The following is a 26,075-nucleotide window of genomic DNA, read 5'->3' on the forward strand; positions in this document are numbered from 1 at the left end:
CGCTCCCTGCCAGCAGCACGCTCCACCACACAATGCTTCATGCCAGGACCGTCCCATACCACACAATGCTTCATGCCAGGACCGTCCTCCACTACCCAATGCTCCCTGCCAGGACCGTCCTCCACCACACAATGCTCCCTGCCAGGACTGTCCTTCACCACACAATGCTTCATGCCAGGACCGTCCTCCACCACACAATGCTTCATGCCAGGACCGTTCCCCACCACACGAATGCTTACTGCTAGGATCACGCTCCACCACACAATGCTTCATGCAAGGACCATCCTCCACCAAACAATGCTCCCTGCCAGGACCGTCCTCCACCACACAATTCTCCATGCCAGGACCATCCCCCACCACAAAATGCTCCATGCCAGGACCGTACCCCACCACACAATGCTCCCTGCCAGGACCATGCTCCACCACACAATGCTCCCTGCCAGGACTGTCCGCCACCACACAAATGCTTACTGCTAGGATCACGCTCCACCACACAATGCTTCATGCAAGGACCATCCTCCACCAAACAATGCTCCCTGCCAGGACCGTCCTCCACCACACAATTCTCCATGCCAGGACCATCCCCCACCACACAATGCTCCATGCCAGGACCGTACCCCACCACACAATGCTTCATGCAGGACCATGCTCCACCACACAATGCTCCCTGCCAGGACCGTCCTCCACCACACAATGCTTCATGCCAGGATCACGCTCCACCACACATTGCTCCATGCCAGGACCATCCCCCACCACACAATGCTTCATGCCAGGACCATGCTCCACCACACAGTGCTTCATGCCAGGACCATGCTCCACCACACAATGCTCCCTGCCAGGAACGCGCTCCACCACACAATGCTTCATGCAGGACCATGCTCCACCACACAATGCTCCCTGCCAGGACCGTCCTCCACCACACAATTCTCCCTGCCAGGACCATCCCCCACCACACAATGCTCCATGCAGGACCATGCTCCACCACACAATGCATCATGCAGGACCGTCCTCCACCACACAATGCTTCATGCAGGACCGTCCCCCACCACACAATGCTCCCTGCCAGGACCGTCCTCCACCACACAATGCTTCATGCAGGACCGTCCCCCACCACACAATGCTTCATGCCAGGATCACGCTCCACCACACAATGCTTCATGCAGGACCACGCTCCACCACACAATGCTCCCTGCCAGGACCGTCCCCCACCACACAATGCTCCCTGCCAGGACCGTCCCCCACCATACAATGCTCCCTGCCAGGACCATGCTCCACCACACAATGCTCCCTGCCAGGACCATGCTCCACCACACAATGCTTCATGCAGGACCATGCTCCACCACACAATGCTTCATGCCAGGATTGCGCTTCAACACACAACTTTCCCTTTCATTCCCACAATATCTACGTAGTGAGGCCGAGAGCACAGGTGAGGAAGAGGCCAACGGAAAAATCCTTTCTAAAGATGTCAGCAGAACAAATGTTACACATAGAACTTGTATAAGCAGCAGTTTGTTCTTTAACAGGAACCAGCTGCATTAAAAACATCCCTTAGTCTGCATGTAGAATATTATAGGGCAACAGGAGGTGAACATATTGAGGCATTATTCGGAGCTTAGATTTACAATAACTTGGTGAAGACTGTGCTAAAGCTCAGTTTATTCTGGGATAAGGAGTCCTATGGGTGATGTTGAAGAAAGACCCATCAATCACTGTGTGCGACCACCCACTGGTCTCCTGAACCCAGAATAATAATTTTCCATGGCCATTAATATCAGTCCCTATTAGCCAATCAGTGAATCGGGCTTAGAAGCTTATTGTGGACTTCTGAAAGGTTCCACATAATTTATTCTGATTTATATTTTACTTATTGCTTTAACATATGATCTGAGCAGCTGATCATCGGCTCCATGCATCCCCAGACGTCTAGTAGAGGAGGTGGACATGGGGCTAGATGTACGGCCGTCCACGTCATTGGTTGGAGTTCACAAGGCTACTCTCAGTCTTCGCTCGTAACGGGGGTCCTGGGTGAGGCCACCACCTTTCCAATATCCAGATCAGAACATATAGAAATAGACGCATCTCCAGGAACATCCCTTTAAGGGAAACTTTCTATGATAGTTTCATGTGGCAGAAAGTTGTACCAGGACAGAACTTCTTCCATCTGGTCACTCATGTTTCCACATTATTACAAATCCAGATCGCTCCTTAGACTGAATGTTTCATGTTCCGCCATTTCTTTACATTTTCAGATTCCTTTGCTTCCGACCTCTCAGTCTTCTCAGAGACTTGTTTGATGTTCAAAGGCTCCAATTATGGATGAAAAGTTTCTAATCTCTGAAGGAAAGTCTAAAAATCTCTGTGGATGGCGGGGTCCCTCTCCGATATCTTCATGGCAGCCTTGTAAAAACTCCACACGGAAGGAGCACATTAACCCTTCGGCTCTGACCACAGACGCATTTCACACTTTATCCTATTAAGCTCTAAAGCTTTTATGAGCAAGACATTTTCTGGATTCTTGGATCCAATGCCAAGTCTTTTGCCCGCTATCAGCATGAACAACATGACGTACAAAGAGCAAGACGCTACTGGCAAACGCTCAAGATTCCTTGTCTGGATGATCCAAGGGGAAGGAATCTGAGGTTCCTGCAACCTTTGGTTGGATAAAGTATAAAGTGGTTATAGAAAAAACGGGTTAGTGTCACCAGTACCGGCAACAGGTCACCACGCGTTTCGATTCGTGCCATAAGACTACCTGTGGTCTCCTCTCTGACATCATAAATAGCAACTGTATCACTACAGAATGCGGATCACCACAACTGCTGGTGATAGGGTCACCTGGTAAAGGTCACATGGTAAAGGTCACATGGTGTAATCATCACACAGTTTATAATACATGGGAAGTTCTGAAGACCAAATACTCAAGTCGGCCTCACGATCCGAATAACCAGGGCTTGAACAATATCTGGATGTCAGCTATTCCTTCCGTTACCACTCAGACACTTGCAATCTTGGCTCAGCTAAGCACATTGGTAACAATCCAAACCCCTGGCTCATTAACTCTTCATGAACACCCTGTACACCCCATTAGACTCCTCTGCACATATCATACCTCCACCACTCCAATCTTATTGCTCCGCTTTCACACCCCAGGCTCTTGGCCCACATGATGGTCATTCATATTTGGCGTTACCCTATGTGCACTGCTAGCAGTCTATCACCATTGGCTGGACATAGTGCTCCAACTCCTAAACATATCCAACAAGACCCCCACACCCCCGCCCCGATACACGGGATATCTGCCGATTCAGCAGATTCCGTCTTGTTGGACAACTTTAAAGGTTTCAACAAAAGAAACTGATACATTGTAGAAAATTATCAGGACCTAATGGCGATTTGCTCTGTTGGGGTCACTTTCTCTTCTGAAAACCCTGTGACCCAGAAATGAGTGCTCAGATCCCCTACAGCGCCTCCACAGGGAACATGAAGCATTACAAAGAGGCAAATAAGATCAGAAGGTTCCCTGCTCTCCGTGGGGTAATATCAGTTCCTCCAGAAAAAAAGAACTCTCCTCCTCCTCCGTATTTGTCCTCAAGTAATTTCAAGCTTAGAGGATCCCTTTAAGGATCTCTCCTTGGGAGATGTTGTTCTGTCCCAACTTCTATTTTTATAGTCAGGACTGATTCAGTCTTAATACAAGACACATGTACGAGCCGCAGTGCGGACCTCCAGGACGGGCGCAGAACACAACCAGACTTACACAATACAAGTCACCAAGGAAAGACATGGAATTTCTATAAAAGTCCAGAGAAAATGTAACAATGTAAAGAAGCCCCCGAGGTGCAGAGGACAATCACTAGTTACTCCTGGGTGTCCTCTGCAGAAGACACTGATGGAACCATCTCTACAGACCGGAGCCATGGAGAACATTATCTGGTTGGACCTTTAATCCAACTCAGGACTGAAGATACATGCAGAGAACGAAGTGCACAGCAGTGTGAGAACAAGACCCTAGAGTGGAAACGTTTCACTCCTGGATTATACTGGTAAATCAGAGCAGCAGGGGGCAGTGTGAGAAGGCTAAGAGCACAGCAGTGTGAAGAAACGTTACAAGCTAAGAGCAAAGCAGTGTGAGGAAATGCTACTGTCCTGGAATATACTGGCCAATCAGAGCAGCAAGGGGCAGTGTGAGGAAGTCTGATACACAGGGCTAAGAGCACAGCAGTGTGAGGAAGTGCTAGAATCCTGAAATATACTGTATATCAATAAGAGCAGCAGGGGACATGGTGAGGAAGCCTGATGCAGAGAACTAAGAGCACAGCAGTGTGATGTACAGCATATTCCAGGATTGTAGCATTTCCTCACACTGCTGTGCTCTTAGTTCTCTGCATCAGGCTTCCTCACCATGTCCCCTGCTGTTCTGATTGAGGAAATGCTACAATCCTGGAATATGCTGTACACCAATCAGAACAGCAGGGGGCAGTGTCAAGCAAAGCTGATGCAGAGGGCTAAGAGAACAGCAGTGTGAGGAAGCCTGATGCTTCGTCTGTAGTGCACTCCCAGGCAGTGCACGACATTAGATGGCTAATAAAGCTGTGTGGAAATATTAAGCGGCAGATCTGGTCTTTTGATCATCTGAGGGAGACTCCCTTCTATGAAAACACAAAGTGATGTCCAAATACTGAGCGCTTCCTCCCATTTTTAGTGTCATCATCATCATCATCTTACAATTCTGGGGCCGATTTCATGACAATTTCCTTAATTATCTGGTTAATATTCACTGAAAGTCAGAAGTTTATGACAAATCCGGAAACTCGGCGGCAACAACAATTCAACATCCACGTGGATACAATTAGGAAGAATTAGACGTCACGACTTGCATCAAGTCAAGAGATAAAATTACTTAAAATCGTAACAAAATAATAAATTATAATAATTTAAAAAATGTCCTATAAAATATTAAGAGCCACTTCCACTCATTTAGCAGGAACGTTCTGTCCCCCTCGAGTTCCTCCACTTCACGTCTCTCATCCTCGTTGCTTATTGGAAAGTAAATTTCTGTGCCGGCTTCAAGTGCCGCCAGGAATGTGGTCCCAGAACACGACGTAAAACACACAAAATCCTTCACTAATCCAAGCAAAACACAGCGAGAGAAGAGAACAACACGGAGCACAAACAACGTCTGGACCCCGGGCACAGGGAGACATCACATGGGCTCCCCATTACACACAAGATCGGTAGGAGGAGCATGACTTATGTTATCAATGTATCAGGCTCCACCCACTCAGGTTCTCACACTTTTAAAGGGATTGTCCAGGATGGAAATATTTTTACCCATTTTGGAGCAAAACATATACATTTTATTAGGCCACAGAATCACTTTAAAGGAAACCGATACATTGGGGCTCAATTACAAAGGGTCCGCCAGGCGCACTTTCGTCAGGTTTCCTGACGATTTCCGTTTTGCGCCAAATTGCCCCGGGATTTTGGCGCACGCGATTGGATTGTGTCGCATTGGTGCTGGCTAGAACGCGACAGAAATCCAAGGGCGTGGCCGTCGGACAAACCACGGAATTTAAAAACGTGATTGTGTCGCAAGATCAAGCACTCACATGTACTGGGAAGAAGCAGGTGAACTCCGGCGGACCTCAGCGGGGAAGCAACGGATGCAGGAATTCGGGCGCTCGATCTGCATGAATCGCGCCAAACCCGAATCCTCGTCGGACAACACGCTGCGGGATCGCTTCAGGACCGGGTAAGTAAATCTGCCCCATTGTTTTGTATCATCTGACGTGACACAGAAGCCATCCGTTTGTCATGCTCCATCCACTGCATTTATTCACCTTTAAGAAACTGTCAAGGGTGCAAATATTGTTGCCCGTTTATGTTCAGCAGAAGCTGCAGTAATTGTCAGCAGGCAGGGCCGGTGCCAGCACTGGGCATACCCGGGCAAGTGCCGGATCCAGGACTCCTGCGACTGTACATAAGGAATCCATGGGGGCGAGGGAAGCTGTAACTAGTGAATCCATAAGGTGGTGAGGGGGCCTGTACAAAATATCCATGAGGAGACCATCTGGAATGATAAACTGGGAATATTTTAGGGAACAGAATTTTTAATGCCGCCATGCGACTTCACTGCAAAAGGGCCTAGTGAGGCTCTGTCACCCAGGGGCCTAGTGACACCTGGAGCCGACCCTGCCAACAGGAATACAAGCATGGTGCAAAAATGTCTCCATCCCTGCCGACCCCTTTAACATATCTGCCACCAACGACCAACACAGCTCTGCTACACGTGTTTAGACTGGTGGTGCCAGGGAGTCATCCTAGTTAAGTGGCTACATATCATTACATCAGGCAGAAAGCCAAGGAATCATCAGGTGTTTGAAGGGAAACTTGACATTCAGGTTCTTACTGATGGAGAGATGCTTGCGGATATTTGCCTACGACACATGGATTCTGCTACTTATAACTCATAATTATAATAATGCGGGTTATAATAAAGTAAAGAAACTGAGGCTTCACATCCCAGAGGATCCTGTGCACAAGACATACTCCGTGCTCCCTCCATCCTGGATCCCTTGTATCCATTCTCATCATTGATCAGTTGTGTCTTTCACTACAAGAACAGATCCGATTTCCTGGTATAAATAAGCCTGATCTCCTGGGCTGGAGATGTGCCATGAATGGAGCCAAGACCATGATTCACACCGTTTTATTACTAAACTAAACTTTAATGTTCTGTCATTTGACAACGTCCTGTAATCACTATAATTATCGATTCTTGTCCAACGCATCCAGGTGGCTTTATGGAAAACAACCGCATCTAACTTGGTTTCCAGACACAGTGCAGGGGTTTTGGGGCCCACTAGGGGCGTTCCAATGGTCCCTATTAAATGTTAAAGCCACACAAAACTGAAAATATTCCAAAAATAACGTAAAAACATGGGATCTGACAGTGTAGAGTGACACCAGGGCTGCCATCAGGGGAGGGGTTCAGTGTCACTATGTCCAGGGGGCCCCTAGGAGGAGAAGGGGCCCCAAGTCACAGAAAACCCTCCTCTTTGCAGGTAAACTCACTGGGGGTCATTTACCAAGGGCCCGATTCGCGTTTTCCCGACGTGTTACCCCAATATTTCCGATTTGCGCCGATTGTACCTGAATTGCCCCGGGATTTTGGCACGCGATCGGATTGTGGCGCATCGGCGCTGGCATGCACGCGACGGAAATGGGGGGGCGTGGCCGAACGAAAACCCGACGGATTCGGAAAAACCGCCACATTTAAGAAAAAAAATGTGTAGTGAAAATTACACTTACGGTACCTTCACCAGGTATAGGCCGGTGAATTTCAGGGCATTCCAGCGCGCCTCCGGGGAACTTCAGCGCAGCAGCGCCACCTGGTGGACGGCGGAGGAACTACCTTAGTGAATCCCGGCCGGTCCCGAATCCACCGAAGAGAACGCGCCGCTGGATCGCGAACGGACCGGGTAAGTAAATCTGCCCCCCTGTGTTCATAGGGCCAGATTTTCATTCTGTGGTGGGTGGAGGGCCCACAAAATTTGCCAGTCTGGGGCCCCAAACTTTCTCAGGCAGACACTAATGCATACTGGGAGGAGCCCACTCAATTAGCCAATGTATAATGAGCACATTGTCCTCATGTCCCATTAGATAAAGTAAGACCCAAACTCATTGAGCATTTGATGGAGGTATGAAAAGCGGAGTGACTACCAAGGGTATAGTTGTCTCTCTCCTTCTTTAATGTCCACTAAAATAGGAGAATTTACCTGCACAGCCCCTTTAAAAACTTGCTAAATCTTCAGAGTTGTCACCTATCAGATGTTTCTTTCATGACGGAGTGTGGTGGCATCTTTCAGAAAACCAACTTTGAAGTGAGATGTAAACTGGTTGTATAAAGTCAAGGAGGTGGAGACTGAAAATAACCTGAAGTCAAGCTCTCTCTTCCTCGGAAACCCCCTTTACTGTAATTAATGGTCCTACACCCGGAAAGATCACTCACCAAATCTCCTGAAGTCTGATGCATGATGTCAATCACAGAGGAGGAGGAGTCAGAGCTCCCAACCTTGACTTCAGTGTTAAACTCTCCGCCTCCTTGACTTTAGACAACCAATTTACATCTCACTTCAAAGTCGATTTTCTGGTTGATGCCACAAAATTTGACATGATCTGCTTTTGAGACGGATAGATTTACCACCCAAATTAGTTACTTATTAACATTTCCTTTATCTCGGCTTCATGATTTTTATTATTTTTTTTTTTTAAACACTCTTATTCGTTTATGATGTGTTTATCATTTCTTTCCCAAAATTTCTACATCGAAATTTTTGGGATCATGTTTGTTTTAAATGAGTGTGAAATATAAAATGATTATAATTCCTCCACCCCCCCACCCCCACTTTTAAAAATACACACTGAAAACTATTAAGAACTGCTTTTAGGAAGATTTTTAACCCTTCGAGCGCTGCATAGTAATTAAAACAAAATGGAGGTGAAATTTAAAATGGTCTACTTGGTCTAATACATTAATTTAGCCCTAAAATTTACAAATTTCCAAAACTCCAACTCCAAACCTGGCATCAGGTACAAATTTGGTTAAACTTTGAATGGAACTGGCATCACCATTTTTGAGAGGATCATTGCTCCCCAATGATGTCATAGGGAGTGACAACCCTGACAAAAATGGTGGCACACAGCATTTAATCTGTTACCACCTGCAAATGCTGCCCGAACCCAAACAGAATTTTAAAAATCGGGGTTCGGACGAAACAGCACCAATCTTGTGCAGAGGCTGTTATGGGAACTGCAGCTCAATGCCATTTACCCCAATGAAGTTGTAGTACCAGACACAACCCATGCACAAGAATGGCGCTGTCATTTCCCAGTTATTCAGTGACATTCCTCATCCCTGTGCAGCTTTTCCCATTCAGTTGTCATCTGATGAGGAGATATTTTCAGGCTGCAGATTCCTCCAGTGATTTCTCCTTCCCATTCAGGAGTGAAAACCATGAAATCTATTCAGGGAGAATGACCTCATCGCATCACAGAGGATTTCACAAGCCTCCGAGAATATCCTCTTACACAATGCTGGAAAAGTAGTTGTGTCCTTATCTGTTAGCAACCAAGAGTCCAAGAGCCCCATGTATCAAATCCCTGCGTATCCCAGCATCACATACCCCAACCCTGCGTATCCCAGCATCATATACCCCAACCCTGCATATCCCAGCATCATGTACCCCAACCCTGCGTATCCCAGCATCATATACCCCAACCCTGCGTATCCCAGCATCATATACCCCAACCCTGCGTATCCCAGCATCACATACCTCAACCCTCCATACCCCAGCATCATATACCCCAACCCTCCATACCCCAGCATCACATACCCCAACCCTCCATACCCCAGCATCATATACCCCAACCCTGCGTACCCCAGCATCATATACCCCAACCCTCCATACCCGAGCATCACATACCTCAACCCTCCATACCCCAGCATCATATACCCCAACCCTGCGTACCCCAGCATCATATACCCCAACCCTGCGTACCCCAGCATCATATACCCCAACCCTGCGTACCCCAGCATCATATACCCCAACCCTCCATACCCCAGCATCACATACCTCAACCCTCCATACCCCAGCATCATATACCCCAACCCTGCGTACCCCAGCATCATATACCCCAACCCTCCATACCCGAGCATCACATACCCCAACCCTCCATACCCCAGCATCATATACCCCAACCCTGCGTACCCCAGCATCATATACCCCAACCCTCCATACCCCAGCATCACATACCCCAACCCTCCATACCCCAGCATCATATACCCCAACCCTCCATACCCCAGCATCATATACCCCAACCCTGCGTATCCCAGCATCATATACCCCAACCCTGCGTATCCCAGCATCATATACCCCAACCCTGCGTATCCCAGCATCATATACCCCAACCCTCCATACCCCAGCATCATATACCCCAACCCTCCATACCCCAGCATCATATACCCCAACCCTGCATATCCCAGCATCATATACCCCAACCCTCCATACCCCAGCATCATATACCCCAACCCTCCATACCCCAGCATCATATACCCCAACCCTGCATATCCCAGCATCATATACCCCAACCCTCCATACCCCAGCATCATATACCCCAACCCTGCATATCCCAGCATCATATACCCCAACCCTCCATACCCCAGCATCATATACCCCAACCCTGCATATCCCAGCATCATGTACCCCAACCCTCCATACCCCAGCATCATATACCCCAACCCTCCATACCCCAGCATCATATACCCCGACCCTGTGTACCCCAGCATCATATACCCCAACCCTCCATACCCCAGCATCATATACCCCAACCCTGCGTATCCCAGCATCACATACCCCAACCCTCCATACCCCAGCATCATATACCCCAACCCTGCGTACCCCAGCATCATATACCCCAACCCTGCGTACCCCAGCATCATATACCCCAACCCTGCATATCCCAGCATCATATACCCCAACCCTGCGTACCCCAGCATCATATACCCCAACCCTGCGTACCCCAGCATCATATACCCCAACCCTGCGTACCACAGCATCATATACCCCAACCCTCCATACCCCAGCATCACATACCCCAACCCTGTGTACCCCAGCATCATATACCCCAACCCTCCATACCCCAGCATCATATACCCCAACCCTCCATACCCCAGCATCATATACCCCTACCCTCCATACCCCAGCATCATATACCCCAACCCTCCATACCCCAGCATCATATACCCCTACCCTCCATACCCCAGCATCATATACCCCGACCCTGTGTACCCCAGCATCATATACCCCAACCCTCCATACCCCAGCATCATATACCCCAACCCTGCGTATCCCAGCATCACATACCCCAACCCTCCATACCCCAGCATCATATACCCCAACCCTGCGTACCCCAGCATCATATACCCCAACCCTGCGTACCCCAGCATCATATACCCCAACCCTGCATATCCCAGCATCATATACCCCAACCCTGCGTACCCCAGCATCATATACCCCAACCCTGCGTACCCCAGCATCATATACCCCAACCCTGCGTACCCCAGCATCATATACCCCAACCCTCCATACCCCAGCATCACATACCCCAACCCTGTGTACCCCAGCATCATATACCCCAACCCTCCATACCCCAGCATCATATACCCCAACCCTCCATACCCCAGCATCATATACCCCAACCCTGCGTACCCCAGCATCATATACCCCAACCCTCCATACCCCAGCATCATATACCCCAACCCTGCGTACCCCAGCATCATATACCCCAACCCTCCATACCCCAGCATCATATACCCCTACCCTCCATACCCCAGCATCATATACCCCAACCCTCCATACCCCAGCATCATATACCCCTACCCTCCATACCCCAGCATCATATACCCCAACCCTCCATACCCCAGCATCATATACCCCGACCCTGTGTACCCCAGCATCATATACCCCGACCTTGTGCACCCCTGCATCATATACCCCGACCTTGTGCACCCCTGCATCATATACCCCAACCCTGTCTACCCAGCATAGTAGACCACACTCCTGTGTACTTCAGCCTATAGGTGTCTAAAGGCCCCTCTGTCACATAGGACCTGAGTGACAAGTATTGCTCAAACTAAACCCAATCTCCTCCTACATGACGGAGAGCCGATCCAAAGAGAAATCTGCTATTTACAGTCTCTGATGTCATGGAAGTTTGGACAACGTGTTCCCTGTTGCAGCCGAATTCACTGCAAGGTCCAGAAGATGAATCATGCAACTTGGACCTGGTGTTATGTCCATTTTTAGCAAAAAAACTTACTTCAATACCAAAAGGTATGCTAAACTGAATGGCAGGGACCACTAATCACTTTTTTTACTGATATATAGGAGGGAGTATTATAGTAGTGATATTCTTGTACATAGGGGGGCAGTATTATAGTAGTTATATTCTTGTACATAGGGGGCAGTATTATAGTAGTTATATTACTGTACATAGGGGGCAGTATTATAGTAGTTATATTCTTGTACATAGGGGACAGTATTATAGTAGTCATATTCTTGTACATAGGGGGCCGTATTATAGTAGTTATATTCTTGTACATAGGGGCCGTATTATAGTAGTTATATTCCTGTACATAGGGGGCAGTATTATAGTAGTTATATTCCTGTACATAGGGGGCAGTATTATACTAGTTATATTCTTGTACATAGGGGGCAGTATTATAGTAGTTATATTCTTGTACATAGGGAGCAGTATTATAGTAGTTATATTCTTGTACATAGGGGCCAGTATTATAGTAGTTACATTCTTGTACATAGGGGGCAGTATTATAGTAGTTATATTCCTGTACATAGGGGGCAGTATTATAGTAGTTATATTCTTGTACATAGGGGGCAGTATTATAGTAGTTATATTCCTGTACATAGGGGGCAGTATTATACTAGTTATATTCTTGTACATAGGGGGCAGAATTATATCAGTTATATTCTTGTACATAGGGGGCAGTATTATAGTAGTTATATTCTTGTACATAGGGAGCAGTATTATAATAGTTATATTCTTGTACATAGGGGCCAGTATTATAGTAGTTATATTCTTGTACATAGGGGCCAGTATTATAGTAGTTATATTCTTGTACATAGGGAGCAGTATTATAGTAGTTATATTCTTGTACATAGGGGCCAGTATTATAGTAGTTACATTCTTGTACATAGGGGGCAGTATTATAGTAGTTATATTCCTGTACATAGGGGGCAGTATTATAGTAGTTATATTCTTGTACATAGGGGTCAGTATTATAGTAGTTATATTCTTGTACATAGGGAGCAGTATTATAGTTGATATATTCTTGTACATAGGGGTCAGTATTATAGTAGTTATATTCCTGTACATAGGGAGCAGTATTATATTAGTTATATTCTTGTACATAGGGGCAGTATTATGGTAGTTATATTCCTGTACATAGGGAGCAGTATTATAGTAGTTATATCCCTGTACATAGGGGGCAGTAGTATAGTAGTTATATTCTTGTACACAGGGAGCAGTATTATAGCAGTTATATTCCTGTACCTGTACATAGGGGGCAGTATTATAGTAGTTATATTCTTGTACATAGGGGGCAGTATTATAGTAGTTATATCCCTGTACATAGGGGGCAGTATTATAGTAGTTATATCCCTGTACATAGGGGGCAGTATTATAGTAGTTATATTCTTGTACACAGGGAGTAGTAGTATAGCAGTTATATTCCTGTACAGAGGGGGCAGTATTATAGTAGTTATATTCTTGTACATAGGGGGCAGTATTATAGTAGTTATATTCCTGTACAGAGGGGGCAGTATTATAGTAGTTATATCCCTGTACATAGGGGGCAGTATTATAGTAGTTATATCCCTGTACATAGGGGGCAGTATTATAGTAGTTATATTCTTGTACATAGGGGGCAGTATTATAGTAGTTATATTCTTGTACATAGGGGGCAGTATTATAGTAGTAATATTCTTGTACACATGGGGCAGTATTATAGTAGTAATATTCTTGTACATAGGGAGCAGTATTATAGTAGTTATAGGAAAGGGAAAAAAGAAAAAAGTAATGGTATCGACTCACCCTCGTGTAGCTGCAGCTTTTCACGGCGTTGGTTCAGGCCAGGTGCACGGAGTATTCCCACTCACTGGTCCGGCAGTCCACAGTGAGATGTGATAATTGTAAAGAGCAAACGAAGGAAGAGGAGGTAGGGAATCCGGCAACCATACAAAAGAGTCCAGGGGTAAACGACTGATTAAAAGTATATTCCAAAAGGTTTAATTCAAAAAATTTTTTAAAAAATACCGCTTGACAGCATGCGGGAACATGGACACAGAGGCAAGCAGTAAAGAGACACAAAAACAAAATTGTGGTAGAGGTAACGCGTTTCGGACTTTGTTAGCGTCTTAGTCCTTAATCATAAGGTATGATTAGTCCTTAGTCCTTAATCATAAGGTATGATTAAGGACTAAGACGCTAACAAAGTCCGAAACGCGTTACCTCTACCACAATTTTGTTTTTGTGTCTCTTTACTGCTTGCCTCTGTGTCCATGTTCCCGCATGCTGTCAAGCGGTATTTTTAAAAAAATTTTTTGAATTAAACCTTTTGGAATATACTTTTAATCAGTCGTTTACCCCTGGACTCTTTTGTATGGTTGCCGGATTCCCTACCTCCTCTTCCTTCGTTTGCTCTTTACAATTATAGTAGTTATATTCTTGTACATAGGGGGCAGTATTATAGTAGTTATATTCCTGTACATAGGGGGCAGTATTATAGTAGTTATATTCTTGTACATAGGTGGCAGTATTATGGTAGTTATATTCTTGTGCATAGGGGGCAGTATTATAGTAGTTATATTCTTGTACATAGGGGCCAGTATTATAGTAGTTATATTCCTGTACATAGGGGCAGTATTATAGTAGTTATATTCTTGTACATAGGGGGCAGTATTATAGTAGTTATATTCCTGTACATAGGGGCAGTATTATAGTAGTTATATTCTTGTGCATAGGGGGCAGTATTATAGTAGTTATATTCTTGTACATAGGGGCCAGTATTATAGTAGTTATATTCCTGTACATAGGGGCAGTATTATAGTAGTTATATTCCTGTACATAGAGGGCATTATTATAGTAGTTATATTCTTGTACATAGGGGGCAGTATTATAGTAGTTATATTCCTGTACATAGGGGGCAGTATTATAGTTGTTTTATTCTTGTACAAAGGGGCAGTATTATAGTAGTTATATTCTTGTACATAGGGGGCAGTATTATAGTAGTTATATTCTTGTACATAGGGGGCAGTATTATAGTAGTTATATTCTTGTACATAGGAGCAGTATTATAGTAGTTATATTCTTGTACATAGGGGGCAGTATTATAGTAGTTATATTCTTGTACATAGGGGGCAGTATTATAGTAGTTATATTCTTGTACATAGGGGGCAGTATTATAGTAGTTATATTCTTGTACATAGGGGCAGTATTATAGTAGTTATATTCCTGTACATAGGGGGCAGTATTATAGTAGTTATATTCCTGTACATAGGGGGCAGTATTATAGTAGTTATATTCCTGTACATAGGGGGCAGTATTATAGTAGTTATATTCCTGTACATAGGGGGCAGTATTATAGTAGTTATATTCCTGTACATAGGGGGCAGTATTATAGTAGTTATATTCCTGTACATAGGGGCAGTATTATAGTGCTCTCAGTGATGACCTTTGTACAGGTTTTGTAGTGATGGATAGGTGCGGGAATCTTTGTGCTGTAATTGCTCCCATTAGCTGAGTAGTTCCTCTGTGATGGGAGGATTTTCTTTGTAGGGGGAAGGATGTAGTGAAGTGGGGAGACATTCGTTTCTGCTCTATCATTGTTTGACTGTTAAGGAACTCGGCTGAACAGGAAAAACAGAAGTACCGCGGCTTCCTGCGCAGCGACTTAGTAGTGAAGTCAGCAAACACAATGCAGTCACAGACTACAGTCATTAGAATGGGAAAAGACGTATGTGGAGGAGGAAATCTGCATTAATGAAACCCACAAAGCATTTAGAAAACCATCTTCAACAGAATGACGCCATACAGTGCATTCCTAATACCGCCACATACTGCACTATGTTGTGTATCATTCATCACAGAGTTAGATACAGCGGTCAGCATCACACTTGATATGTTTGGATACCATAACTCCACTCACAGTATCCCACAAGTTACACTTAGAAAAGCCGCCTCGAAGACCATACAAGAAGCAAGTGTCCGTGTAACAGAACAGACCTAGATACAACGGGGAAATATGTGAAGCCACTTTGGCCGCACTTCTAATGTAATTTGCGCCAAAATGGACCATCAACACATTTATTGAATCTTTGAGACCAACAAAGGGGTGTGGCCTCAAGAAAGGGGGCGTGGTGGGAAAGGAAATGGTCTTGGTCGCCAAAACTTTGTGTGGCGCATAGTCTACAGCAGATCTAACAGTCTTACACTGCGACAGATTCATCAGCGCAAGACAAGAGACGTCGCGCTCTGCACTGCCCGGGCCAAAGACGCAGTTATGAATCCCCCACATTGATTCAATACACAGAAGGATTAGATACAGCATGATGAGTTTAGATACAGTTGGTTGGACGGCGACTTTTGTAACTTCGGCTCCTGCAACATCTGAATCCAAATATCTGATAGCCGTTCTCTAGTTTCTGCAGCTGTAAGAGTTAAACTATTCGCTGTATGTATCATTGTTGCTTTTCACGTATCGTTTTCCACCTTTGTTACAATTTCCCCCATTTATTGCTGTATGTAACCTGTAATGTTACAGAGTCAGAATAATTTCCTTACATTGTGTAGAAGAATCATGACTGTGAATAAATTACTCAGAGAGACTTATGGATATTTGGCTCAGGATGGACGTAGACTGCCCTCTCACCTGAACAGCTCAACTTACTGTGACCTTCTCTAATCTGCACAAGGGCAACTATTCAAAGTTTCAGGACTTTATCCACAACTGGTTGTTTTCTAACCAGAAGCTTTACTGCCAGATGTTTCATCCACAAACCTCCAAATAAATTTCCTGGTTCAATTAGAATTAGGATTTAGACAGTCCTCCTCATCATGCTGTTCACATTTTGAGACCAAGACAACACCTGAAGCCGCGCTCACACGGATTGCGTTTTGAAATGCAATCCAAAGGCTTCGCCATGATCACAAGCTGAGGTAACATGATGTTACATAAAGCAAATGTGATAAAAACACAATGTTAGCTCAGCATGTAATCAAGGTTGGAGGCTTTTAATTGCGCCTCAAAAGGCTCCGTGTAAAAGCAGTACAGTGCTGGTTATATAGACAGTGACATAGGGGCCGCTATGGGGCCCGCAGTGTCAGGGGGCCCCGTCATCTGACCTGATGAATATATGGAGTCTCTATATACTATATGTGAGAATGTTGCATATGGCACTGTATGTGTGTGTATATGCTGTGTGTGCACATGAGTGTGTTTATAGGTGATTGTAACACGCATGTGTGAGTATACTAATATGTATATTTTTAAGGTGGGAAGGGGGGCCCCGTGCAGTAGCTTGCTAGGGGGCCCTGTCTCTAGTAGTTACGCCACTGCATTGACATGTATGTGGAGTGCTGTTATACAGACAGTGACAAGTACAGTATGTGGGGGGGGGGGTACAACGCTGGTTATATAGACAGTGACATGTATGTGGGGGGTGCAGCGCTGGTTATATATACAGTGACATGTATGTGGGGGGGTACAGCACTGGCCATATAGACATTGACATGTACAGTATGTGGGGGGGGGTACAGCGCTGGGTATATAGACAGTGACATGTATGTGGGGGGGGGGGTACAGTGCTAGTTATTGGGTGTGTACATGCTGTATGTCTGCATTTGCTATTATATCTATATATATGCTATATGCCTGTATGTGACACATGAGTGATTATGGTGTGTATATACTGTGTGTGGGTGCCCCATTCAGAAATCTTCAATGGAGTCCTATTTCTCCTAGTTATGCTCTTGATTTAGTATCACAGCATAAGCCTAGATACAGTCTTCCTACAAAACTATGTCACACACTATAGCAGCACAGAAGGGTGTATCCGAACATCAGACTGGGGACATTGAGGATGGTATCACATATGCTGAGCTTAGATACGGTGATTCCATCTGTATGATTACATGTTATGACCTATCAGAGGACGCATTGGAAACTCAGCTCCGCAAAGCCTGACCATTAAGGGTTAAAACAGTCTGTGCATGTATCATCACTGTCATGTGTCATCCACCAATTCTCTGTCTATTATTTTTGGTCCTATTTTTCATAATTATTGCAGTTTTTACCCCGTGATACTCTGTGAGTGGCGCAGCTCACCAGCACAAGCGCGGTCACTGGGGATGAGAGGGGCCGGGTCAGCCAGGAACATTTCCAAAATCCAGAAAAGTTTGTGAGAATTTTACAAGGACACGAAGAGATGAGAGAATTGGTGTCAGTCAGCGGCAAATGCTATACAAAGACGAGAAAACGGCGTCTGGAGAGACAACGTCTAAAAATGGACGGAATTCAAACTCAAATTCAACTTAAGTACAAACCTATGAAACCTATCTTGTACGTAACCCGGGAACTGCCTGTATATGACGGATCTGATCCTCAATGGTGGCAGGAGTAATAGTCTGCAGAATATCCCACCACCTCTCAGTGTCGGAGGCTGGAGAGCGGCCGCTATGATGTCTCGCACATACGGCACAGATCACGTAGAGGAGAATCAGCTCCACGATTATCACTCAAAATCGTTTCAAAATAAAAAACATGGGGTCAGAGAGAAACTTACTATTATCTCCAGCAGCTGTTGAAGGGAAACTGTCAGCAGGTGTGACCATACAGGCTGCAGCCAGTGTCCCTGAAGAGATGTGCAATTATACCTCACACTGCTGTGCTCTGTACTTTTAGTTTTAGGCCACCCCCCTGCGCTATGCCGCTTTATAAATGCAACTCTAGCGGAATGTGTGACCGCGGCCTCCTAAGAGTTGTGCCGCACAATAGATGGCTAACTAAGGGTTAATTGTCAGCTGTTCCCTTATGTCCCCTGGGTTTTTCTCAGACTCCAGTTGCCTAGAAATGGAAAACCCAAGTCCCCGTCCCCCCGGGAGAGTCAATGGAAACTTCCCCGTCTGACGCGTCGCCGCTGATCATTCATAAGCGTGAAAATTACTTTGTTTAAAAATTACAAAATGTGGCAATAATTAAAAATTAAAAGGTCTGCAGAAGCTCAGCTGTAATACTCTGTGCTGCTGAGACTGCTGCTTACACTATGTATAGTCACTCATATAGCATCTACTTACTCCTCTCCTGTAATACTCTGTGCTGCTGAGACTGCTGCTTACACTATGTATAGTAACTCATATAGCATCTACTTACTCCTCTCCTGTAATACTCTGTGCTGCTGAGACTACTGCTTACACTATGTATAGTCACTCATATAGCATCTACTTACTCCTCTCCTGTAATACTCTGTGCTGCTGAGACTACTGCTTACACTATGTATAGTCACTCATATAGCATCTACTTACTGCTCTCCTGTAATACTCTGTGCTGCTGAGACTACTGCTTACACTATGTATAGTCACTCCTATAGCATCTACTTACTCCTCTCCTGTAATACTCTGTGCTGCTGAGACTGCTGCTTACACTATGTATAGTCACTCATATAGCATCTACTTACTCCTCTCCTGTAATACTCTGTGCTGCTGAGACTACTGCTTACACTATGTATAGTCACTCATATAGCATCTACTTACTCCTCTCCTGTAATACTCTGTGCTGCTGAGACTGCTGCTTACACTATGTATAGTAACTCATATAGCATCTACTTACTCCTCTCCTGTAATACTCTGTGCTGCTGAGACTACTGCTTACACTATGTATAGTCACTCATATAGCATCTACTTACTGCTCTCCTGTAATACTCTGTGCTGCTGAGACTACTGCTTACACTATGTATAGTCACTCCTATAGCATCTACTTACTCCTCTCCTGTAATACTCTGTGCTGCTGAGACTGCTGCTTACACTATGTATAGTCACTCATATAGCATCTACTTACTCCTCTCCTGTAATACTCTGTGCTGCTGACACTGCTGCTTACACTATGTATAGTCACTCATATAGCATCTACTTACTCCTCTCCTGAAATACTCTGTGCTGCTGAGACTACTGCTTACACTATGTATAGTAACTCATATATCATCTACTTACTCCTCTCCTGTAATACTCTGTGCTGCAGAGACTACTGCTTACACTATGTATAGTCACTCATATAGCATCTACTTACTCCTCTCCTGTAATACTCTGTGCTGCTGAGACTGCTGCTTACACTATGTATAGTCACTCATATAGCATCTACTTACTCCTCTTCTGTAATACTCTGTGCTGCTGAGACTGCTGCTTACACTATGTATAGTCACTCATATAGCATCTACTTACTCCTCTCCTGTAATACTCTGTGCTGCTGAGACTACTGCTTACACTATGTATAGTAACTCATATAGCATCTACTTACTCCTCTCCTGTAATACTCTGTGCTGCTGAGACTGCTGCTTACACTATGTATAGTCACTCATATAGCATCTACTTACTCCTCTCCTGTAATACTCTGTGCTGCTGAGACTGCTGCTTACACTATGTATAGTAACTCATATAGCATCTACTTACTCCTCTCCTGTAATACTCTGTGCTGCTGAGACTACTGCTTACACTATGTATAGTCACTCATATAGCATCTACTTACTCCTCTCCTGTAATACTCTGTGCTGCTGAGACTACTGCTTACACTATGTATAGTCACTCCTATAGCATCTACTTACTCCTCTCCTGTAATACTCTGTGCTGCTGAGACTGCTGCTTACACTATGTATAGTCACTCATATAGCATCTACTTACTCCTCTCCTGTAATACTCTGTGCTGCTGAGACTGCTGCTTACACTATGTATAGTAACTCATATAGCATCTACTTACTCCTCTCCTGTAATACTCTGTGCTGCTGAGACTACTGCTTACACTATGTATAGTCACTCATATAGCATCTACTTACTCCTCTCCTGTAATACTCTGTGCTGCTGAGACTACTGCTTACACTATGTATAGTCACTCATATAGCATCTACTTACTGCTCTCCTGTAATACTCTGTGCTGCTGAGACTACTGCTTACACTATGTATAGTCACTCCTATAGCATCTACTTACTCCTCTCCTGTAATACTCTGTGCTGCTGAGACTGCTGCTTACACTATGTATAGTCACTCATATAGCATCTACTTACTCCTCTCCTGTAATACTCTGTGCTGCTGAGACTTCTGCTTACACTATGTATAGTCACTCATATAGCATCTACTTACTCCTCTCCTGAAATACTCTGTGCTGCTGAGACTGCTGCTTACACTATGTATAGTAACTCATATAGCATCTACTTACTCCTCTCCTGTAATACTCTGTGCTGCTGAGACTGCTGCTTACACTATGTATAGTAACTCATATATCATCTACTTACTCCTCTCCTGTAATACTCTGTGCTGCAGAGACTACTGCTTACACTATGTATAGTCACTCATATAGCATCTACTTACTCCTCTCCTGTAATACTCTGTGCTGCTGAGACTGCTGCTTACACTATGTATAGTAACTCATATAGCATCTACTTACTCCTCTCCTGTAATACTCTGTGCTGCTGAGACTATTGCTTACACTATGTATAGTAACTCATATAGCATCTACTTACTCCTCTCCTGTAATACTCTGTGCTGCTGAGACTGCTGCTTACACTATGTATAGTCACTCATATAGCATCTACTTACTCCTCTCCTGTAATACTCTGTGCTGCTGAGACTACTGCTTACACTATGTATAGTAACTCATATAGCATCTACTTACTCCTCTCCTGTAATACTCTGTGCTGCTGAGACTACTGCTTACACTATGCATAGTAACTCATATATCATCTACTTACTCCTCTCCTGTAATACTCTGTGCTGCTGAGACTACTGCTTACACTATGTATAGTAACTCATATGGCATCTACTTACTCCTCTCCTGTAATACTCTGTGCTGCTGAGACTACTGCTTACACTATGTATAGTCACTCATATAGCATCTACTTACTCCTCTCCTGTAATACTCTGTGCTGCTGACACTGCTGCTTACACTATGTATAGTAACTCATATAGCATCTACTTACTCCTCTCCTGTAATACTCTGTGCTGCTGAGACTGCTGCTTACACTATGTATAGTCACTCATATAGCATCTACTTACTCCTCTCCTGTAATACTCTGTGCTGCTGAGACTACTGCTAACACTATTTTAGTCACTCATATAGCATCTACTTACTCCTCTCCTGTAATACTCTGTGCTGCTGACACTGCTGCTTACACTATGTATAGTCACTCATATAGCATCTACTTACTCCTCTGCTGAAATACTCTGTGCTGCTGAGACTGCTGCTTACACTATGTATAGTAACTCATATAGCATCTACTTACTCCTCTCCTGTAATACTCTGTGCTGCTGAGACTACTGCTAACACTATTTTAGTCACTCATATAGCATCTACTTACTCCTCTCCTGTAATACTCTGTGCTGCTGAGACTACTGCTTACACTATGTATAGTAACTCATATAGCATCTACTTACTCCTCTCCTGTAATACTCTGTGCTGCTGAGACTACTGCTAACACTATTTTAGTCACTCATATAGCATCTACTTACTCCTCTCCTGTAATACTCTGTGCTGCTGAGACTGCTGCTTACACTATGTATAGTAACTCATATAGCATCTACTTACTCCTCTCCTGTAATACTCTGTGCTGCTGAGACTGCTGCTTACACTATGTATAGTAACTCATATAGCATCTACTTACTCCTTTCCTGTAATACTCTGTGCTGCTGAGACTACTGCTTACACTATGTATAGTCACTCATATAGCATCTACTTACTCCTCTCCTGTAATACTCTGTGCTGCTGAGACTACTGCTTACACTATGTATAGTAACTCATATAGCATCTACTTACTCCTCTCCTGTAATACTCTGTGCTGCTGAGACTGCTGCTTACACTATGTATAGTCACTCATATAGCATCTACTTACTCCTCTCCTGTAATACTCTGTGCTGCTGAGACTGCCGCTTACACTATGTATAGTCACTCATATAGCATCTACTTACTCCTCTCCTGTAATACTCTGTGCTGCTGAGACTGCTGCTTACACTATGTATAGTCACTCATATAGCATCTACTTACCCCTCTGCTGAAATACTCTGTGCTGCTGAGACTACTGCTTACCCATTGTATATGAACTCATATATCATCAGTAAACTCCTCTCCTGTAATACTCTGTGCTGCTGAGACTACTGCTTACACTATGTATAGTAACTCATATAGCATCTACTTACTCCTCTCCTGTAATACTCTGTGCTGCTGAGACTACTGCTTACACTATGTATAGTCACTCATATAGCATCTACTTACTCCTCTCCTGTAATACTCTGTGCTGCTGAGACTGCTGCTTACACTATGTATAGTCACTCATATAGCATCTACTTACTCCTCTCCTGTAATACTCTGTGCTGCTGAGACTACTGCTTACACTATGTATAGTCACTCATATAGCATCTACTTACTCCTCTCCTGTAATACTCTGTGCTGCTGAGACTGCTGCTTACACTATGTATAGTCACTCATATAGCATCTACTTACTCCTCTCCTGTAATACTCTGTGCTGCTGAGACTACTGCTTACACTATGCATAGTAACTCATATATCATCTACTTACTCCTCTCCTGTAATACTCTGTGCTGCTGAGACTACTGCTTACACTATGTATAGTCACTCATATAGCATCTACTTACTCCTCTCCTGTAATACTCTGTGCTGCATCATTTTTGGCTCTGGTCCTTGCTATACTATAATAAAGCGCTGAGCAGCAGATCATATATTGGGGGGCACTCACCATTTTGGGGGCTGGTGCTTTCCCTCGCCCGTCTGATACCAGTAATCTCCTCCAGGCGACTGCACTGGGAATCTCTGGCACAGAACATCAGACCTGGACCCCAGAGAGTTCATTCTGGAGAACCCTAGAGGCGCGGGGAGCGGTGCAGCAGGTGGTGCAGCCTCCCCCCCACAGGTGATTATCTGCGGCTCCCAGGCCTGCACTACATTCATATGGATTATCCATCCTGGACCCATCAGAATCAGATCCAGGGCTGGCATTGTGACCCAAAAACTCAGATGAAGGTCGTCTAAGATTAGTAAAACATCTCCCAAAAACAGCGCCACAACTGACCCTGGTCTGTGCTGGTATTGCAGCTCAGCTAGACAGAGATGCATGGAGCCGAGATGCAATACCACACACATCCTGTGCTCAGGTGTGGGGCTGTTTATGGGAGAAAGCAGCTGTGGGTTTCAATTCCCATTCTGATATTTAACACATAAGTTACAATGTTTCATACTTTAAATTTAAAAAAAAAATCTACTTTTACAACTTGGAGGACACATAGGAGAGCACTGAGCAAAATACTCCAAAGTTTCGGTCTGTGTTTGGTCAGTTCTTGGTGCGTTTTGCATGTCACCCTGCGTTTGGCGGGTTGGAATCCTGATGTAGGCCAGCAGCGCACGTGGCACTTTGAACCCGTTATTGGGCCATTTTTAAGCTGTCCATTAAAAACGCTTGCGTTTTTGACCCGTTTTAATTAAGATAATTGGTAAAACCGGTCAAAAACGGATGCATTTTCAAAAAACGCATGCGTTTTTTTTTCAACGGTCTGCTTAAAAACGGCCCAAAAACGAGCCGCCGGCCATAAAGAAGATATATTTTGCATATATTTTGAAGCACATAGGGAAAAATAAAAATTAAATAATAATAATAATATTAATAAATAATAACAATATAAAATAATAATAAATAACAATAAAAAATATTAAATAATAATAATAATAAATAATAAAAATATTAAGTAATAACATTAAATAACAATACAATATCAAATAATAATATAATAATATTAAATAAAAATATTAAATAATATTAAATAACAATAGAATATTAAATATTAATATAATAATATTAAATTATAATACTATAACCTATAATATAGAAGTGCAGTAGAATACAATGACTACACAGATGTGCGACTCCTGCAGTGGATGAATGAGTATGAACACACTTCCATTCAGTGACATGTAACATGTGACACACGTGTGTGCTGCACAGACGCCTCCTATGTGATGAGGCCCTGATGTGACAGTCAGACATGGAGGTGTTACAGGTGCTGGAGCGGGGATGTGACTCTCATCCTCCAGCAGGAGACCCCCCTCCTCTCTATGGTTGGGCAGACATCTCCTCCCTCTCCCAGCATCACCCAGGACGAGGAGATGGAGGGGCAGATAGATGGGGACTCAGAGCAGGGGCACTGCCCACAGTCGCACGTCTACTCACCAGCTTTGGTTTGTTCTTGCTGTCGTCTTGATCATTGGGTTTTCTCTTCGGATTCCTGCCGCCTCCGAGCTCAGAGTTCTTCCCCGGAGAGTCGTCGCCCCCGGCAGCTGCTTGTTGGTTCTCCATTATTGCCCTTCTTTCTTATCTTGGTAAATCGGTGCCACCCAATGCCAGGCTGGAGCTGGGTGGGTGGGTGACGGGGCTGTTGATGTGACAGACAGCAGCTATTATGTCTTTATTAATTCTCTGGGTCCCTCCTTTCTGTACACTGTAGCCCAGCGGCTCCTTTAAATGTCGGTGCCCCCTGTGCCCCCCTGGGCCCTGGCTCCACGCTCCGATCCCTCAGCTCACTCCAGCCCCGGCTCTTCCCATGCCCCAAAGCCTTTTTTGCTATTTTTCCCTCCTCTCTCTTTAAGCTCGTCTCCCTTTAAGGCGACACAGAAAGGATTTCTCTCTCCTCTCACTCCCTCCCAACCAGGAAATGAACCTCAGGCTGAAACAATCAAGGGCCTATCGGGTCCACACGCTGGATCCACATGTGTCCAGCACCGGGCGGCCCAGCATCTGCTCATTGTCCCCTTCTCATTGTCTATTGTTTGTTATTACTTGATACATTGTAACAAGGGGAAGGATTCACAGCTTTGCTTCTGTTACAGCTGCCTGTTAACCCTTTCCTGCTTCTTAAAGGCGAAGCTGCATGAATGCTTAGTGCATGACACTGTAGTGTCCATGACAACCAATCACAGCTCAGCTTTCATTTTCCCACAGCTGTTTATAAAATGAAAGCTGAGCCCTGATTGGTTTCCATGGGCAACTAGAACAGTTTTACCTCCGAAACTTGATAATAAATCTCCTCCTGTGCTGCTATTATATCTTTTTAGGGTGGTGGCACACGTGGCGTTTTTAACCCGTTTTTGGGCTGTTTTTAAGCAGTCCGTTAAAAACACGTGCATTTTTGACAGTTTTGACCAATTATCTTAATTGAAGCTGGTCAAAAAC

The 26,075-nt window shown here is 44.6% G+C and overlaps 1 protein-coding gene across 4 annotated transcripts in view; it reads right to left on the reverse strand.

Annotated features, from left to right (window-relative positions):
- DIAPH2 (diaphanous related formin 2) overlaps nucleotides 1–25,747 on the reverse strand; it is a 784,751-nt gene extending 759,004 nt beyond the window's left edge. For 3 of the 4 annotated variants that reach the window (XM_072125632.1, XM_072125631.1, XM_072125630.1), the window contains exon 1: nucleotides 25,077–25,747. In XM_072125632.1, coding sequence (XP_071981733.1) covers nucleotides 25,077–25,202 — 126 coding nt within the window. In that variant the 5' untranslated portion in view covers nucleotides 25,203–25,747. Of the gene's footprint in view, nucleotides 1–23,591; nucleotides 23,677–25,076 lie in introns of those variants that run through there. The other variant, XM_072125633.1, reaches the window with a different exon arrangement.
- Between the last annotated feature and the right edge of the window lie 328 nt (nucleotides 25,748–26,075).

This window comes from Engystomops pustulosus, chromosome 9 (assembly GCF_040894005.1).
Source record: "Engystomops pustulosus chromosome 9, aEngPut4.maternal, whole genome shotgun sequence".
Classification (NCBI taxonomy): Eukaryota; Metazoa; Chordata; class Amphibia; order Anura; family Leptodactylidae; genus Engystomops; species Engystomops pustulosus.